Source organism: Myotis myotis, unplaced genomic scaffold (assembly GCF_014108235.1).
Source record: "Myotis myotis isolate mMyoMyo1 unplaced genomic scaffold, mMyoMyo1.p scaffold_m19_p_4, whole genome shotgun sequence".
NCBI classification, from domain to species: Eukaryota; Metazoa; Chordata; class Mammalia; order Chiroptera; family Vespertilionidae; genus Myotis; species Myotis myotis.
The window spans coordinates 58,512,895-58,533,173 of NW_023416346.1; the positions used below are offsets into that span (position 1 = coordinate 58,512,895).

The 20,279-nt window shown below is 46.8% G+C and overlaps 1 protein-coding gene and 1 pseudogene across 6 annotated transcripts; both read left to right on the plus strand.

The window, feature by feature from the left end:
• The first annotated feature begins 352 nt into the window (after positions 1-352).
• On the plus strand, positions 353-2,068 carry BEX3 (brain expressed X-linked 3). 6 transcript variants are annotated; one of them, XM_036305871.1, is made up of 3 exons: positions 353-656; positions 694-719; positions 1,468-2,068. In XM_036305871.1, the coding sequence occupies exons 1-3, from the start codon at positions 451-453 to the stop codon at positions 1,818-1,820; spliced, it is 585 nt and encodes a 194-aa protein (XP_036161764.1). In that variant the 5' UTR covers positions 353-450; the 3' UTR covers positions 1,821-2,068. The 6 variants fall into 6 exon arrangements, with proteins under 6 accessions (XP_036161764.1, XP_036161761.1, XP_036161762.1 ...); XM_036305869.1 differs by lacking the exon at positions 694-719 and adding an exon at positions 1,055-1,132 and having other exon boundaries at positions 370-665; positions 1,489-2,068; XM_036305866.1 differs by lacking the exon at positions 694-719 and adding an exon at positions 1,055-1,132 and having other exon boundaries at positions 372-665; positions 1,455-2,068.
• Positions 2,069-8,949: 6,881 nt separating this feature from the next.
• LOC118653415 lies at positions 8,950-9,313 on the plus strand (annotated as a pseudogene).
• The last annotated feature ends 10,966 nt before the right edge of the window (positions 9,314-20,279 follow it).

Below are 20,279 nucleotides of genomic sequence, written 5' to 3' on the forward strand. Positions count from 1 at the left end.
TGAGGCATGTTCACTTTATTTTTTAAAAAAAGGAAACTAAGAGATTATTGGGAAGGCTATATACAACCCACTCTAACTCTTTGCCTAGGTTTCTGACAAGTCCCTTGCCCCCTTCCTACCCTAGTCCTCATTCTAAATTTCCTAGAAGGGTATAAATGCAGGGGAGAAGGTGGAAAATGGTGGCTGTGCTTGTGCAGGGTGTGCGTATGTGTGTGTGAGGTAGTGGCCAGCGAGAAGAGGACAGAAAGCAGAAAACGCCAAAACCAAGGCCTGGGGCGGGAGTGGGAGGGGGTGGAGGGTGTTGCAGAACCGCCTACGTAAACAGAGAAGGGCAAATTCCAACCCCAGGAACGTGATGCCACTTGTGGGCCCTCAGATTGGATAGGACAGAGATGAGTGTGAGGGTGGTGCCTGCTGGGCCCCCGAGCACAAACCGGAGGAGGGGGCTGTATGTGCGAGTGCATGAGCCGGGGGAGGGGACGCGCGCTCCTGCTGCACTGGCCTCGGGAGTTGTGGGGCGAGCTCCTTGGTGACGCGAGGCCCTCACGTGACCGGGAGCTGCAGAGGGACGCAGCCTTCGGTGCAGTCGTCACTCCCTTCTGGGTACCAGCGCCCCGCTGTCCTGCGCGCGGCGGGCTGGCACCGGCCCAGGGCAAGCGGAGCAGGTAAGGGCCCGGGACGCGCGGGGCCCAGGGCGGCGGCCGCCCGCCAACCCCGGAGGCCGGCGCAGGGCATCAGCGCCCGGTCCCCGCCGGCTTTCTGCGCCCCGGCTTTCCCGGGAACTTCCACGGCGACCCCGTGGGGTGGGGGTGCTGGGGCGGCGGGGATCCAGGGAGGGCAGCAGAGCAACTCAGCGATGGAAGTCACCGCCGAGTTCCTGTAGGAAAATGGTGAAGCCGCTACGGGGAGACGGGGGTGGGGGGTGGGGGTGGGGGGGAGACGCGGCCCGGGAAAGGGGGGGCTCCAGGAAGGGGGCGGACGGGGCGGGTGGGCGCACCCGCTGGGCCAGCGCTCGGATGCGGCGCCACCCGCTCCCCCTCGCCGGCCCCTGCAGGTCTTCGGGTCCCAGAGTCGCGGCCGCGCGCTCCAGGCGAGAATCAGGAGGAGGAGCCGCCTGCAAGGATAGGCCCAGGTGGGTGCGGGGTACGGTGGTCGGGGGGCGGGTGCAGTGCCCAGTCAGAGACCTCCCCCAGGTTCTTGTTCCCAGTCCCCAGTCCTCCATTTTGCTGTATGCTGAGCTCTGGGAAGGGAAAAATGGTGGGCTTTGTGGGAGGGAGGGAAAAGGAGCGAGCTGGAGGGTGGGGCTGGAATGGAGGCCCCCTAGAGGGCGCACGAAACTCCTAAGGTGGGGAAAAATGACACTTTAAAAACCTTTGATACCAGGCTCTGAATCCTACTGGTCAGTGCACCAAGCATTCAGTCACTCCTTGCCTTTGTCTTACTTGTGTTCAAAGAAAAACAACCTGGAAAAAAATCTCATCATGGCAGATATCCACCACGAAAACGAGGAAATGGAGCAGCCCATGCAGAATGGAGAGGAAGACCGCCCTTTGGGAGGAGGTGAAGGCCACCAGCCAGCGGGAAATAATCGACGGGGACAGGCCCGCCGACTGGCCCCTAACTTCCGATGGGCCATACCCAATAGGCAGGTCAATGATGGGATGGGCGGAGATGGAGATGATATGGAAATGTTCATGGAGGAGATGAGAGAAATCAGGAGAAAACTTAGGGAGCTGCAATTAAGGAATTGCCTGCGTATCCTTATGGGGGAGCTCTCTAATCACCATGACCATCATGATGAATTTTGCCTTATGCCTTGATTCCTGCCATTTTCTATGAGATTAATACTGTGATTCCCACTGTTATTTTCTTTTTCCTTGCGTTTTCTGATGGGCTTTTACTGATCTGTTTGCTATGAACCTCATGTAATTTCCATGTGTCAAGTGGGTTCTGTGTTACCAGCTTCTATTTGGAGATTGCCTTGGCACACAGTCTTAAGTTTCTGCCAACAGTAGTTTCACCCATTTGCATGGAAAAATGTAAAGTTAATAAAGCAAATAAAAATCAACCTATACATGTATTGTCTCATTAAACACACACACACACACACACACACGCACACACGCACACGGGAAGGCAAAAGTAGGTTTACAGTTGTGAGTACACCAAACACAGTTTATACTTGTGTTATTAGTTCTTGTGTTACTTTACATATGAACAACTATAAACCTACTTTTGCCCCACCTTTTATATAGGAGTTCTCCCCCCAAAATCTGAAATCAAATCCCTCAGGGTGTTAATCAGGGAACATTTCTCTGTGGTTGGGTCTATGATTTTTTCCCTTTAATTATCTGGAGTTTCAGGAGTAATGAAAACAATTTTTTTCAGTGAGTCTGTGAATGTAGTACAGGAACATAATACTGCTTCAACAAACATAAAGAATGAACTTTAAATATCTCCCAGTCTTAGTTGAAAGATAAACTTTTTTATTACAGATACATTTTTTTAGAGTCAGTTTTATGTAAAAGGAGGACTAATGCTTGCCTGACAGGCTGCAGAGTGGAATAAATGAGGTGTATAACTGTGTTGAGCTACTTCCTAAGCAACTCCTCAGCATTTAACAGAATCCTGCCCCCATCAGGTGTGGGAATGACTAAAGGGAGCTTTCACCCATGCTCATAAGTACAGAGGGCCAAAGTATGTGGGTTCCACCTTGCCAGTTCTCTGATATTTGCAATACTCTTGCTTCCTTGTGCATTGCCTTATCAGTTGAGCATACTTGCCCTTCTGTTGGCTCCTGTTGCTGATGTGCAAGAGTCGAGTCAAGGTAACAAAACCTCACTGATTTTTCTGGAGTCCTGGTGAGCTAAATCCCCCTTTGATCTCTATAGAAGTTTAAAAAATGCCTTTATCTTCCCTTTATAATTGCTTATCAAGCAAACACCATTCCCATGGTTCTTGGTCTTAATGTTGGCTCTTAACCAAATAACTTTAGGGTTTATTTTTATTTATTTTTTTTAAAATATATTTTATTGATTTTTTTACACAGAGAAAGGGAAGAGGAATAGTTAGAAACAATGATGAGAGAGAAACATCAATCAGCTGCCTCCTGCACACCTACTGGGGATGTGCGCGCAACCAAGGCACATGCTCTTGACCGAAATCGAACCTGGGACCTTTCAGTCTGCAGGCCGATGCTCTATCCACTGAGCCAAACGGGCTAGGGCTACGGTTTATTTTTATGCCCCTCCTCTTCAAAGAACTCAGACATGAAGGCGCTGGGGCCTAGCTCAGGAGACACATCTAGATGTCACCATGGTGTGTCCAAGATGCACTACTTCAGGACACCAAAACAAGCCGGCTAGCCCAGCCAGTGTTGCTCAGTGGTTGAGCGTTGACCTATGAACCATTAGGTCACGGTTCCATTCCCAGTAAGGTGGCACATGCCCAGGTTGTGGGCTCAATCCCCAGTGGGGGATGTGCAAGAGGCAGCTGATCAACGATTCTCTTGTATCACTGATGTTTCTATATCTCCCTCTCCTTTCCTCTCTGTAATCGATAAAAAATATATTTAAAAACAAACAAAAGCAAAACAAGCAGGTTAAAAGCTTTGTTTTGCCCATGTTTCTATCCTTTTTGGGGATTTTCTCAAAAGAGCATCTGGACAGGCCTGCCCAACCAGTTTAACAGACTTACCTGAAGATAAATGGAAATTATATTAGGGAAACACATTTTAAAGCTGAAACACTCCTTTCCCATTTTTATCCCTACCACACCTGAAACAAACTGCTTTGTAAGTTCTTAAAAACAATACTAAGTTTTTAAGCATTATTATTTTTGCTTGAGTGTGTGCCCTTCTCAAGATAGTGATTAAGTCTTAATCATCCTGGAGTCAGTTACTAGTGCCTGACATAGAAGATATTTAATTATTAATTATTTTGACTGACAACTATAATGGAGTTCAGGACCCAGCTCAGTACTGTTCCTAACTGTCCTTTATAATTAAGTGGCCTAAGGCAAGTAACTACTTACCTGGAAAGTATTACTTTTCATTTTCAAAGGAACTTGGTAAAAAAATTCTCTAACCCCAAATCCGTAATTTTTTTAAAAACTTGTATGTGTCAGTGTTTACATTAACACAAACCATTTACTTGCTTGGTAATCACCTAGGGAAAATGTGAAAAATGCTGACACTTCCTATTCTCAACCCCCCATGTCACCCCCAATCACCCGACAGGAATTACTATTTTGACAATTCCTCAGGTGATTTTGATGCATCTGAGTTTTGACAACATAAGCATAGAGAAACACTGACAGTGATTAAACCACTTTACAAATATTGTGACTAAATTACCTTATTGGATTCCACAAAGAATATGCTTTTCCAAAATAAAACATTTCTAAGATTGGATTGCATTAAACAGTGTATATATTTAAACCAGTGCTGTTTTGTTTTTTTGGTTTTTTTAAAATATATTTTATTGACTTTTTTTTTACAGAGAAGAAGGGAGAGGGATAGAGAGAAACATCGATGAAAGAGAAACATCGACCTGCTGCCTCCTGCACACTCCCTACTGGGTATGTGCCCGCAACCAAGGTACATGCCCTTGACCGCAACCAAGGTACATGCTCTTGACCGGAATCGAACCTGCGACCCTTGAGTCCACAGGCCGACACTCTATCCACTGAGCCAAACCGGTTAGGGCTAAACCAGTACTGTTTTTATCTTTCCAAATATCCTATCAATGCATGCAGTTATTATTAATGATATTATTAATCACGAATCTAGTAATAAACCTATGATAATTATAACATTATTAAATGTTAGGCATTATCATTTTTATGCAAGGTTCTGCCCTTTTATAATAATTTTTGTCTTAGTCATCCTGGAGCTCAGTTTCTAGCACAGTACCTGATATAGTAGATATTTACTAACATAAAATGCATTTAATTATTCATATTAAAATTTTTAAGTATTGAGTATTTGAGGGTGGTTAATTTTTACACTCCCGTTTTAAAAGTTTCTGTGAGGAACATTTTAAAATGTAACACTTTTTATAATTATGTAATACGAGGTCATTATTACATATTTGGATTTTCAGAGAATATAAACAATGCCATAATCCAATCATCCAAAGAAAATACTTGTGAACTCTTTTTTTATATATATATTTTATTGATTTTTTACAGAGAGGAAGGAAGAGAGATAGAGAGTTAGAAACATCAATGAGAGAGAAGCATCGATCAGCTGCCTCCTGCACATCTCCCACTGGGGATGTGCCCGCAACCCAGGTACATGCCCTTGACTGGAATCGAACCTGGGACCCTTGAGTCCACAGGCCGACGCTCTATCTGCTGAGCCAAACCGGTTTCGGCAGATACTTGTGAACTTTTAATCATCCTACATTTAGTCAAGTTAAGCCAGACTCAGAAACTTTAGAATACTGTGTCTTACAAAGCCCCTGCCAATGATACATTTAGCTTATGGTTATTTTATAGTCTATCTTCTGCGCTCATCAAAGCTAATTGGATCACATTTGACCAACTTTCAATTAGCTCCTGTTTTTCAAAACTGAAAACAGTTGTTTTCATTTCAGCAGATCCACCTTCAATTGGCAAATTTGGGAACATTAAGTGAATAAATTTACTTATAGAACAGGACAATACTATTTATTTTTGAAACTGAAAACTGCCATGCACAGAAAAAAGACTGGATTACATGAATGACATGATCAGTGAGCAGGAAGCTTGTAGCAGGAAACTGTTCATCTTGATGGGTGGTGGAACAAATTTTGGACCTGTTTAGATTGAAATATACTTGGGACATTCAGAAGAGTTCCACTAGAGAAGTGCATAAAAATCTGTAGAGCCAGAGAAGACAACAGTCTGGGCTAGAGATGTGGAATTGGGTATCTTCATCACTATGACTAGTGACAACTGCAGAAGTGTATGTGATCAGCCAAGGAGAACATGGAAACTGAGAGGACATGCAATTTAGGGAAGCAATGTAGCTCAAGCTGTAAGAGTCCAAGGGTTGGAACCTGTCAGCTCTAGTTGGCGCTAAATCTCTACTCTGTCACTATTCCAAGTAAAATAATACTATAGAATAGTGATAGAAGATTCACATTGAATATAAGAACAGAGAAAGGGTGAACCTAAGAGAATGTTGAAAGGCATATTATACAAATGGCATCTATAAGAAAGCTAGTATTGCTTTTCAAGTATCAGACAAGGTAGAATTCAAGGCAATGGGAACTTATATAAAGGGGGCATTTAATAAAGAAAAAAGATCAATATACCAGAATGGTATAATAACCCTTTATTTATATGCACCTAAAGGCATACAAATTGAAAAAGAAATAAAACTATCCCTATTTGCAAATAACATAATTATTTATGTAGAAAATCCCAAGGAACCTACATATTGTTATCTTTTAAATAATTCTCATGTGAACTTGCAAAGAATCTACACTGATAAAAGAGAAAAATGGTAATTGGCGTACGGCGCTACCCTTTTCATTGGCTAATCAGGGCTATATGCAAATTAACTGCCAACTGAGATGGCAGTTAACTGCCAACAAAGATGGCGGCTAATTTGCATATGTAGGCACAATGCAGGGAGGCAAAAGGGAAAGCAGGAAGAAGCCCCCTGCCACTGACAGTGATTGGAAACCCTGGGGCCGCCTTTGCCCTGCCCCCCAGCCATGAATGGAGAATCAGGCGCCTTTGCCGCCCTGGCCAGTGATAGCAGGAATTAGGGGTGGAGCCAGCGATGGGAGCTGGGCACGGTCGAAGCTGGCAGTCCCGGGAGCTAGGGGTCCCTTGCCTGGGCCTAAAGCGGAGCCCACAATCGCGGGGCCGCTGCAGCTGCGGGTCCCCGCTGCCCGGGCCGGACGCCTAGGCCAGAGGCATCCTGCAGGGGCAGGGGCAGAGCCCGTGCGATCGCGGCGCTCCCCGCTGCCACTGTGGGCCGGACGCCTAGGCCAGAGGCATTAGGCCTGGGCAGGGGCGGAGCCTGCAACCGTGGGGAGCTGGGGGTCCCCTGCCCAGGCCTGACACCTCTGCCGGAGGCCTCAGGCCTGGTCAAGGGGCCGATCCGGTGATTGGAGGGTGATGAGGGTCAACTCCTCTGGCCGAGGCATCAAGCCTGGGCGGGGGGTGGAGCCGGGGATTGGGGGGATATGATGGTCCCCTTGCCCAGGCCTGAAGCCTGGGTCAGAGGCGTCAGGCATGGGCGGGGGGTGGAGCAAGCGATCAGAGGGAGATGGGGGTCCCCTGCCCAGGCCTGACACCTCTGCCGGAGGCCTCAGGCCTGGTCAAGGGGCCGATCCGGTGATTGGTGATTGGAGGGTGATGAGGGTCAACTCCTCTGGCCGAGGCATCAGGCCTGGGCGGGGGGCGGAGCCGGGGATTGGGGGGATATGATGGTCCCCTTGCCCAGGCCTGAAGCCTGGGTCAGAGGCGTCAGGCATGGGCGGGGGGTGGAGCAAGCGATCAGAGGGAGATGGGGGTCCCCTGCCCAGGCATGATTCCTGGGCCAGAGGCCTCAGGCCTGGGCGGGGGTCAGAGCCAGTGATCGGGGGGAGATGGGGGTCCCCTGTCCAAGCCTGACACCTCTGGCGGAGGCGTCAGGCCTGGGCAAGGGGCAGAGCCAGCAATTGGAGGGGTCTGGGGGTCCCCTGCCCAGGCCCGATGCCTGGGCCAGAGGCATCAGGCCTGGGCTGGGGGCAGAACCAGTGATGGGGGGAAATGAGCGTCCCCTGCCCAGGCCTGACACCTCTGTCAGAAGCGTCAGGCCTGGGCAAGGGGCCGATCCTGCGATTGGAGGGTGATGGGGGTCAATGCCTGAGGGCTCCCAGAATGTGAGAGGGGGCAGGCTCGCCTGAGGGACACTCCCCCCCACACACACCCAGTGCACGAATTTCATGCACCGGGCCCCTAGTCTAATCTAATAAAAGAGAAACATGGTAATTGGGTACACCGCTACCCTTCCCATTGGCTAATCAGGGCGATATGCAAATTAACTGCAGCCAACAAAGATGGTGGTTAATTTGCATACACAGCCGCAATGCTGGGAGGCGAAAGGGATGGGAAACCCAGCCCGCAGGCAAGAGGTGGGGGGCGGCAAAGACGGCCGGTGATCAGTGATTGCATTGTGGATTGGAGGCAGAGAGAGCTACTTCCCCGTGATCGCCATGGCATGGGGGCAGAGAGAGCCCCGGCCTGCTACCCAGTGATCGTCATGGCGATTGGGGGCAGAGAGAGCCGCTGCGCAGGCCAGCCAGCACTCCTGGAGCGTGGGTGCCGGCTGGCCTGCTACCCTGTGATCCCTGTGGAAAGAAGACCTTCAAGGCCTGTCCAAGGCAGGTTTGCATTTAAAACTAAGTGGGGTGGTCCGGAACTGCGCGGCACTGACAACCAGGGCAGTCTCTGCGTCAGTGGCACATCTGCGGCTTGAAGTGTGGGTGGTGAGGGCCATGCAAGCCAGAGGCTTTGGCTGCAATGGTCAGATAATTTCAGCTCCAAGGCAGGCGCAATCAGGGAAGCCATGGGGACCTTCACAAAAAAGGAGAAGGCTGAAGAGGAAGGATACTTCCCAGAGCGGATTAAAGAACAGCTGGCAGCCTTGAAGAAACAACATGAAGAAGAGATCACTCATCATAAAAAGGAGATTGAGCGTCTGCAGAAAGAAATTGAGCAGCACAAGCAGAACATTAAGAAACTGAAAGATCATGATACTGTGGCAGTGTCAGGATGAGGGGACAGCCATATTTGTCAGTGCGCCGGAGCTGTCAACAACAAAAAGTGTGCGGGAGCTGGGCAGGCGCACAGACAGGCACACAGACCCCAGGCCCACCTCGCCACCCCCTGGCCTCACCACCACCACTGCCAATGCCATCTCATGGGGCCTGCGCCCCGCAGCGGGAGGCAGGGGGCGGGGGGGGGGGGATGTCTTACAAACCGAACTTGACCATGCACATGCCCGCCACCTCCATCAAGGCCTCTGGGAGCGTTCACCCGCCTTCCACCAGCATGGCAATGTCTTCCCAGTACCGCCAGCTGCTGAGTGACTAGGACCACCATCTCTAACACGCAGGGAACAGAGAACAGCCAGGTGCCCCAGAGCAAATACGCTGAGCTGCTGGTCATCATTGAAGAACTAGGGAAGGAGATCTGACTCACATAAGCGGGCAGCAAGAGCGAGATGGAGAGACTGAAACGAGGCATCATCCACACGACAGCGCGGGTTTGGGAGTGCTTGGACGAGATGGAGCGGAATACCAGGTCCTACCTAGCCCTTAAGTCAGCGTGAAAAGGCTTTCCCTCTTCTTCCAAGAAGTGACAGCTCATGCTTGCACCCCCTTCAGATGAAACTTGGTTTCAAAATGGTAACAGCTTGGTTTCTCCTCCCCCTGCCCCTCCTATGGTTCATCAGGCTCTGAACCTCCCATCGCTGAGAAGAAGAGATTTTTGCAGTTACTAGATTTACATATTAGTTAGAAACTACCCAGGGCATTTTTTGTGGTTTTTTTAAAGCATTGATTTACATGATGCATGTCAGTTACCTATCACAGCAAACTATAGTTGGCCTCCCAGATACGTGTTTCTCTTCTGGATACATTTCTGTTACTCACATGGTTCTTTATGTTTCTCTTCTGAGCTGATCCAACTCTGAGGGTTTGTTTCAGTGAGTCCTGAGGCAGCGCTTTAGTAGCCAGTGCCCATTCACCACACAGTATAAATTCTTTTCAATGTAACTTTTTTTTTTTTTGCTTAAGCATTTGCATGACTATTAGTACTTTGAAGTCAATCTTTAAAATGCACAAGTTATAAATACAGAAGAAAGAGCAATTTATTGAACCTCGCCTGACAAGGACCCCTGAAATTTCCCCTAAGGATGTATGCACATTTCAGTTCTGCCTTTCCCATCAGTGGATCCAAACATCTGGAAGACAGTGACTAATAGTGTTTGCATCTTTGTATGTATTTATTACTTGATGTAATAAAGCTTATTTTCATTAACAACAACAAAAAAAGAAACTGAAAGATCATGCTGGTGCTTAAGTGCACACAGTTCCCCAAAGAATGGCTACATACTGTCCACTTCTATAAGACATAGTTCTGGTAACTAATATCTATCTATGCTGCCAACAGATTATAATAAATTGTGATTAGTGGGGAAAAAAACCCAAAAAACCAAGTGGGGTGACATCGGAATTACCCAAGCGTACCCCCAACCCCTTCACCTGCCCAGATTCCTAGGGTCCCTTTACAGCTGGGCTGAGCCCAGTGCCGCCCAGTGGCCTGGACACCAGATCTGACCACCTCTCTGGTTTGGCCCAAACATCTGAAGTTCGCATTAGTTGACAACTTAAGAAATTGGAGCATTCACGTAAAATCAGGATTCCCCACTTCTCTTTCCAAAGTGGCCAATTGGGCTACCAACCAAGGGTGGTCGGTGTCACTTCAACCCTAAGAGGAACCCCCAGCTTGGGGGTGTGGTGAGGAGGAAGCTATCCGTGCAGACAGTTCTGTTGCGTAAACTCCCACTGATAGTAGCACAGCCCAACAGTGTGGCCATTCAAGTGCGAGGCAGCACAGCCATGAAACAGTTCGGCTGTTAAACAAGGCCCCACTCCACCTTTCAGGGGGCTTCACCTACTCCAACCCACTGCACCCCACTCTGCCCCAGTGAGACAGCTTCAGTGTTTCAGCTCCAGCAAACAGAACACGTCCCAGTGGAAAGGGAAAGTGTATCCATGGCCAGTGTTGCTCAGTGGATAGAGCCTCTGCCTGAGGACTGAAGGGCCCAGAGTTCAATTCCTGGTCAGGGCACATGCCTGGGTTATGGGTTTGATCCCCAGTGTGGGGCGTGCAGGAGGCAGTCAGTCAATGATTCTCATTATTGATGTTTCTATCTCCCTCCCTCTCTGAAATCAATCTATACTAATAAAAGGGTAATGTGCTAATTAGAACAAACAACTTCCAGACAATTTTCTGGATGTCCTTTTGGACAAAGCCATGGTGGCAGGGCCGAGGCAGAGGTGGTTAGGGGCGATCAGGCCAGCAGGGGAGAGCAGTTAGGGGGATCAAGCCGGCAGGGGAGAGCAGTTAGGACAATCAGGCTGGCAGGGGAGAGCAGTTAGGGGGGTTAGGCCAGCAGGGAAAGCAGTTAGGGAGATCAAGTCAGCAGGCAGGTGAGCAGTTAGGAGCCAGTGGTCCCAGATTGCAAGAGGGATGTCCGGCTGCCAGTTAGGGGGATCCTAGGGATCGGGCCTAAACCAGCAGTCAGACATCCCCCAAGGGTTCCCCGATTAGAGAGGGTGCAGGCTGGGCTGAGGGACACCCCCCCCCCCGCACGAATTTCGTGCACCGGGCCACTAGTATCTTATAAAATAAAACAAGACATTATCTGCTGATGTGTAAAGAATTCCTCTACTAAACAAGGGTATCATCAAGCTACTTATGAAAAGTTAAGAGACTTGGTTGTCTTTACTGTGCACCAGGCTATAGTCTGAGTTCATGTTAAAACTAAGGGAAAATTGAGGTGATCAGGAGAAATCATCCCATTTCCTCAAGTTGTACACCCAGGTTACAGAAGACTGTCACACTCTCTGCCCACCAAGGAATGTCCTAGAGCAGTGATTCTCAACCTTCCTAATGCCGTGACCCTTTAATACAGTTCCTCATGTTGTGATGACCCCCAACCATAAAATTATTTTCGTTGCTACTTCATAACTGTAATTTTGCTACTGTTATGAATCGTAATGTAAATATCTGACATGCAGGATGTATTTTCATTGTTACAAATTGAACATAATGAAAGCATAGTGATTAATCACAAAAACAATATGTAATTATATATGTGTTTTCCAATGGTCTTAGGCAACCCCTGTGAAAGGGTCGTTCGACCCCCAAAGGGGTCGCCACCCACAGGTTGGCGACCCACAGGTTGAGAACCGCTGTCCTAGAGGTTAGGAGTGTATATGGTCATAAGAGTCCCAGCCTTGACACTTATACAGGGTGTGCCCCTAAAAATGTATGCACACTTTAACAGCTGATAGCTCAATGTTTAATATGAAATGTATTTTAATAAATGCTGCCTTTACAATTATTCAAAGTGTGTGTATACATTTTGGGGACACCCTATATTTAGCCAGTACTACAGGCAAACCCCTTCAGCCTCCATTTCCTCTTTGGTAAAACAGATGTCTACTGGCACCTACCCCATAGGCTTGTAGTAAGGATTAGATGATATAAGTAGAGCACCTTACACAATCCTTGTCACATAATAAAAGATATTGAGAGTGAAGGTAAGTTACTTACAAAACCTATATGAAATGCGGAACTTGTAGATAATAATAAGAATGCGTGGAGGCAGAGACAAGGACATTATTGTATCTTTATGTTTTCGGCTCTTATGCCAAATGCCATGGAGATCCGTGGTTCTGTGAGCAAATCCAGAGCCAGCGATTCAATACAAAAGGCGATGGTAATGGACGACATGGTCTTCTTCTCTTTTAGCCTCATCTTCTTTCTTTTCTTTCTGAGAGCTGCAGCAGTGAACTGAGCTTGAGGCTCTTCTCAGAGAGGCTACATCTTCTGGACTGAAGTTGTCCAAAGTTATTTTCAAATTTGAAAGGCCATGCGTATCACTAATGTGACGAGGAGCAAAAGACAGAGAATTAGCTGCAACATGAAACAGTAATAAGGAATCATATCTGACCAACCAGCCATTGTGATCATCAGATTTTTCACTCAAAGAAGGTCCTCTCTTCGCTCTGCCAACAGCAGGGAGTTCATAAGCTCGAAGTACTGAACGAAGAGCCTTCCCACAGCCACAAACCACCCAGGTTGCTGTCTCCTGTTCCACTCAGTTCCCAGTGATGGGTGATTCGGGCCAGAGGCTTCAAGGCAGCCTGAGCAGAGGAGTTCAATGTCTGTTGACTTGGCAACAAGATGGCTTCATTGTTACATACCTACAGCGTCATCACTGACACCTCCATTATTACCCTCTCAGAGCTACTCCTCAGACTCTTGTCCTTCAGTTCAGCCTTGTGTAGGGGAACTACTGCTAGTTTTCCTAGGAACTTTATTCACTGACTGATTTGTTTGGTGTTCCCCACTTTGTACTGAAAAACGACTTGTGGTTCTCTCCTGCCAGCACATCAGGAGGGAAGTGAAATGCTGCACCTTTCATCAGAAGCATCCACCCACTACTTTACCACATAGGATTACAGTAAACACTCGATTTTGAGGACCTCAACTTAATGGTTATTTTTGTTATTAATTCACTGTTATGTAGTAATTTCACCAACATGAATAAATATCACATATCTACAACTATAGTCTACATATTCAAATCCAAGAGGCACTGCTTCAGTGAATGATTAGCACGTGATCACACCGCATCCCGCGCAATAATTGATTCTGTTGTCTCACAGCATGACTTTCAGTAGCAGCTTTAAGGCCTGCCTGCCAAGGCTCTGACAGGCACTAAGCCACCTCCAGCTGTGTGCATTTGTTTACTCTAGGTGACTGGTGAATGCACACATTTACTAGACCTATTCGGTATAAATTTAAAATTACTGTAATACATATAGAAAACCTTTTTTTGTGAAATTAAACTTTTCATAGTTTTAATTACACATATACATCTACATAGTAAAAACAGATAAACTAACTAATTTGTCAATTTTTAACATAGGCAGTCAGAAAACCTACTTTATTAAATAACAGACTTTCTGCTTACTGGACACCCCCTCACCCGAATTATTCCGTTATATCAAGGTTTTACTATATCTCCTTCTGGGCTTCACCACACATTCTTACCTGTGCTTTGGGTGGATTATGCTGGGCATGAGATTCCTATTCCCCCAGGGCCCTTGAGGAAAGGCCTCATCCAAAGCCCCTCTTTCCATCCTCCCCCAAGTGAGTCTCAGAGATTGGGGGTCATTTCTCAGAAGCCCTTTGCCTGGCCCTCCTTGGAGGCATCTTCCCTCATTTTTCCAGGAGGACCACATTTATTCCTTTAAAAGAATTTACTCCATGAATTACCTTACTCTATATTTAAATCTCTCCATGTGTAAAACTGCTGGACTGAACAGAACCTGAGTTCCAACTCTTGCCTAGAAACAGCCCTCTCCCAAAGGAGGTCCCTGCCACCAAACCTGCTCTCCTGGACTGAGCCCCCGGGCGCACAAAGATGCTCATCAGGAGGCATCCAGTGCCCTGGGATTGCAGGGTCGGTACAGTCAGTGTCTGACTTGGGGCCTTAGCCCCATTCCTTTTAGCCTCAGTGGGCTGTGAACACAGAGGCTGAGCAGCACATTTAAAGGGAAAGGAAAGAGGAACTCACACTTTCTGAGGATGACCTGCTAAGAGTCAGGAATATGGAAGACTTTCCCCTATTACTCGTGTGAACTACAGATGTGAATACATTTGAGGTACAGCATGATCTGGAAGCACGTGGAGAGAGGGATGAAAACACGTACCTTTCTATGTTGACTGTGAATGAATGCCACTTCTATGTGGTGGAATGAGGGCTCTGCTTGGGCTGTGGAAGGGAAGAACACGATGACACCAGTTCCATTCAATTGAGTCACGTACCCCATGAATGGAGTTTGGGGTAAGAGAATCAAGTCACCACCCATCCCCTTCCCTATGCTTTCCTGTCCCCCCCCCCTTTTTTAAATTAAATCTTTATTGTTCAGATTATTACATTAGTTACTCTTTTTTCCCACCATAACTCCCCTCCACCCAGTTCCCACCCCACCCTCCGCCCTCACTCCCTGCCCACTGTCCTCATCCATAGGTGCACGATTATTGTCCAATCTCTTCCCTTACCCCACACCCCTTACCCCCCCCCCCAAGAATAGTCAGTCCATTCCCTTTCTATGTCCCTGATTCTATTACAATCACCAGTTCATACTGTTCATCAGATTATTTATTCACTTGATTTTTAGATTCACTTGTTGATAGATGTGTATTTGTTGTTCATAATTTGTATCTTTACCTTTTTCTTCTTCTTCCTCTTCTTAAAGGATACCTTTCAGCATTTCATATAATACTGGTTTGGTGGTGATGAACTCCTTTAGGTTTTCCTTATCTGTGAAGCTCTTTATCTGGCCTTCACTTCTGAATGATAGCTTTGCTGGATAAAGTAATCTTGGTTGTAGGTTCTTGGTATTCATCACTTTGAATATTTCTTGCCACTCCCTTCTGGCCTGCAAAGTTTCTGTTGAGAAATCAGCTGACAGTCGTATGGGTACTCCCTTGTAGGTAACTGAGTTTCTTTCTCTTGCTGCTTTTAGGATTCTCTCTTTGTCTTTTGCTCTTGGCATTTTAATTATGAAATGTCTTGGTGTGGTCCTCTTTGGATTCCTTTTGTTTGGGGTTCTCTGCACTTCCTGGACTTGTAAGTCTATTTCTTTCACCAGGTGGGGTAAGTTTTCTGTCATTATTTCTTCAAATAGGTTTTCGATATCTTGCTCTCTCTCTTCTTCTGGCACCCCTATAATTCTGATGTTGGTACGTTTGAAGATGTCCCAGAGGCTCCTTACACTATCTTCATATTTTTGGATTCTTTTTTCATTTTGCTTTTCCAGTTGGGTGTTTTTTGCTTCTTCGTATTTCAAATCTTTGACTTGATTCTTGCGATCCTCTGGTCTGCTGTTGGGAATCTGTATAATGTTCTTTATTTCAGTCAGTGTATGCTTAATTTCTAGTTGGTCCTTTATCACAATATCGAGGGTCTCATTAGATTTCTTGAGGATCTCACTACATTTATCCACAGTCTCACCAGTCTTCTTGAAGATCTCACTACATTTATCGGCAGTCTCACCAGTCTTTTCGAGGGCCTTATTAAGTTTATCGGCGGCTTCTAGACAGTTCTTTAAAGACCTTAAAAGTGTGGTTTTGAACTCTATATCCAGCAGTTTGCTTTCCTCCAATTCTGTCGTTTGTGTCCTGTTTCTTTGTCTTGGCATTTTTTATGCTTCGCTGTGTCAATAGAGTGCCTTTCTGTGCTAAGTGTCCCAATTACCTGAGGTAGACACTCTTGGTGCACCCCCTTGTGGGCTTTGTGCACAGTCTTGTTGTAATTAAGCCTTGATTGTTGTAGTTATCACTGTGAGGAATTGACCTCCAGGACAATTGGCTGTGAGAATCAGCTGTGTCTGCAGTGGGAGAACTTCTGTGCTGGAGACACCACTCTGGGGCTAGACTTGCTTCGATGGGGCTTTGGTGTTCACTGAGTCTGCTCCCTGAGTGTGTCTTTTATGGTTCCATGGAGCTGCAAACTGGATGGTCCCACTCTGACCTCTGGGCTTCCTGGCTCCTGGATCTCTAGGGAGGTGCTAATCTAGCCTTTGCCTGAGGCTATCCAGCAAAAGTCTCCCTGCAGGGCTTGGGCGGGGCGGGTCCCATGGGATCAACAGGGCGGGCTTAGCAATTATGGCTGCTCTCAGTCTTGCCCTCAGAGGCTCTGCTTCTCAGTGTCCCAGTAATCGCTGCAAGCCCCACAGAGAGCAAGCTGCCCTAGGGTTCTGAGCAATGCCAGACAGTCCCGCTTCTCCCCTTTGAGTCTGGGTCCCTAGAGACTCGCCTGGAACTGGAGCTCAGAGCCTGAGACTCCCTTCCGATTGAAAACAACAACCACACCCTCAGCCACCAGCCCGCTCCGCATGCACTCCGCACCTTAGTATTTTACTTCAGCACTGTGCCTCCTCTGAGTCTCAGTATGCTTTTCTCTTTCCTCCTAGTTGTAGAACTTCCACTCAGCCAGCCTTCCTGTGGTTCTGGATGATGTCCGTTCCGTCTTTTAGTTGTATTTTTGAAGTGGTTGTTCGAGGCAGCAAACTCCGGTGTTTACCTATGCTGCCATCTTGGTTTCTCTCCCTGTCCCCTCTTCTTATCCCCTTGTTTTATTTAGAGAAGAGTGTTTCCCTTGTGCTCCTGAAGAGTGAGATCAAATCCTAATACATGTCTACTAGATAGGAAATTGGAGCAACAGAGACAGGAGATTTCCCTGGGTGCCACTGCCAGGCCCTGAACAGTAACTGACATTCACATCTCACAGGTAAGTCACTTCGCTCCTCTTAGCCCCTCTTCAACAATATGCATTGTGTTATGTGCAAGCTTCATTGCTATGTGGTAGTGACGGAACCTCAGCAGAAGCAGACGGAGACTGAGAGCTTGGTGGATGAATCTACACCCCAGGGATCGACTCCTGTACCTGTGTTTCCTGATGCACCATTCTGGTTGTCAGGCACTTTCCATTTTTCTGTCCCTCTCTCGGGGCATCCCAGATTCCTGACTTCTGTCTACATTTCTCTACTGTCACAAAGGGCAAGGCAGAGGGATAGGAAAGGGGGCAAAGAGAGAGGCTCCTCGAAATGTGCTATTTTCTTCTCTCCTCCCTGGAAGATTTGGAGGGAAGGAAGAAAATCACCATCCTGATTCCTCTTGTGCCATGCGCTGTCATGTTCCCTTACTTCTCCTTGCAGGTAACTTCAGAGAAACAGTTTTCCCTTGATACCTTGAAAGGTGAGGGGCTATATCAGGTCAAAGCTATTTCTGTGTATTTTGGAAAGGACCTTGCAGTACAAGCCAGGGCATCTTCCTGGGTCTTGGTGGCAGGCCTCACCTCCTAACTCTGGGAAGACCTTGGAATTACCACCTCACCCAGTGGCCTCAACTGTCCAAGAGGCACACACCAGCCTTTTGTCCCAGCCAGCTAGGATGGGGCCAGAGAATAAAGTAATTTCCATCCAGAAAAACACCAAGTTTCCAGAAAGAAAATGCTTTTCCATGCAAGTCCAAGAAATTACTTTAACAGTCATGCTGCAGGCTCACCTGAATTCTATATTCAGTGACTACATTCAATTCAATTCAGTTAAACAAAACTTCACTGAAGAAAATAGCACATTTCGAGGAGCCTCTCTCTTTGCCCCATTTCCTATCCCTTTGCCCTGTGTGACGCTCTAGTCTACATCAGTGGTTCTCAACCTTCTGGCCCTTTAAATACAGTTCCTCATGTTGTGGTGACCCCCAACCATAAAATTATTTTCGTTGCTACTTCATAACTGTAATGTTGCTACTGGTATGAATCATAATGTAAATATCTGATATGCAGGATGGTCTTAGGCAACCCCTGTGAAAGGGTCGTTCGACCGCCAAAGGGGTCATGACGCTGATTTAAACAGAACAAGGGGTATTTATTCACTTTGGGAAGTATCCTTTTAAGAGGTGGTCCTACTTTATCTTGCCACAGGGACAGCTTTACAAGGAATTTCTTTCACTGGGGACTCATAGACAGGGTTCCTTTACCAAACAGCAGATGGATATGTATTTCAGCCCTTGGCCTTTGTAACTGTCCCAATGCAGCACTGCTAGGTGGATAAGTCTGTCCAATTCTAGGGTTTATTAATAGGAAATGACTTGCTTGCAGATCTAAACCACTTTCTCTAATATCATTTTTATAAGGAATAAAGTAGATACGTTATTCTCCTTATTCTTTTTTCATATTTCTTAGTTGGTTTAGAGCTCAGACATACAGCAGGAATGTATGGGACGGGGGAGCTTTAAAGCATAAGCATTTTGGAGCAAGGCCAGAGGAATAGGTAGGAGCCAGCAAGGTACAGAAAGGAAAGAAGAACTCAGAGTCAATTGTAAGATCCACTCCTGAGGGCAGAGCAGAAGATTTGCTTCATAAGGGCAACTTACCACCAAGCGTTTTAAAGGGAGAGGGTTTGGGCTGTGTAATGTTTTTCTCTTTCCAGTCTCACTAATCAGGTTATTCCCGTGATAAAGAATTGAGTGCATAGAGAAAATAGAAGTGTTTGGGGTATGGATGCCCCTCCGCATAAAAAAAATTATCAGGGATGATCGAAATTTCCCATGACAAACCAAATGTTCAAGTGACTAAGTTTCTGCCTACTAAGTAACTAGAATATTCTAGTCCTGTTTCCTTGAAATAATTCCCAAATTGCTTAAATGAAATTATATGTGTATGTTTCTATACCATTAAGTCACATGATTATACACAGTTATTAGTTCTCTGCCACAGATGGCTGCTTATGATGGCTTATGATTTTTGTTGAACCCCAAGAAAAATATACCTACTAAAAGGACTCCTTGTGGTTAACAGGGCACAAATTCATAGAGTCTAGCAGCAATTGTTTACAGAGGCCTCTGAAGCACATTGCATATCAGGGAAAAGCCTCAGGCTAGGCTGCCAAGCCTCCTGCACTGGGTTCCTGCCTGCTGAGCCAGCCCTTATAAAGGAGTTCCTGGAATTGTATTTTGACCAGTGGGCTGAAACCTTCCCTGTCCAATCAAAGCTGCACAGTTAGACCTTGATTTGCACGTTCACTCTCTGAGGCTAGCTTATCTCTAAGAACCACAGGCTCCTCCCTGGGTCTCTGTTTACTAATAATACTCCCCTACTGTATCACTTAATATATATATATATATATATATATATATATATATATATATATATATATACACACACACACACACACACACACACACACACACACACATAATTGATTTTTTTCTATATTTTATTGATTTTTTACAGAGAGGAAGGGAGAGGGATAGAGAGCCAGAAACATCGATGAGAGAGAAACATCGATCAGCTGCCTCCTGCACGCCCCCCACTGGGGATGTGCCGCAACCAAGGTACATGCCCCTGACCGGAATCGAACCCGGGACCCCTGAGTCCGCAGGCTGACGCTCTATCCACTGAGCCAAACCGGTTCTGGCACATAATTGATTTTTGACAAGGAAAGGAAAGGAAGGGAGGGAGGGAGAGAGAGAGAGAGAGAGAGAGAGAGAGAGAGAGAGAGAGAGAGAGAGAGAGAGAGAGAGAAACATGGATGATAGGGAAGCATTGATTTGCTGCCCCTCGCATGCCCCCTACCGGGGATGAGCCCGCAATCGGGACAGGTGCCCTGACCAGGAATCAACCTGCAACTTAGTGCATGGGAAGATGCTCAACCAACTGAGCCACAGCGGCCAGGGCCACAGTCTCACTGTAAATAAAAAACAATTCCTGACAACAGGCTCATGTTTCAACAAATCGGGCAGAGTTCCGCCAATTGTCTGGCTCCCAGTCTAGTGCCTCTAATTAGTGTGCTTTCTCCCATAGCGGCCTGAAGAGGAAAGGTGTTTTGCTTCCAGCTAAGGGCCAGGGGGTGGAAGGATGTGCGAAGGCATTTCTGATATGAAGAATGAGGCTTCGCATCCTGGTTGCCATAGAAACCTGACGTCGA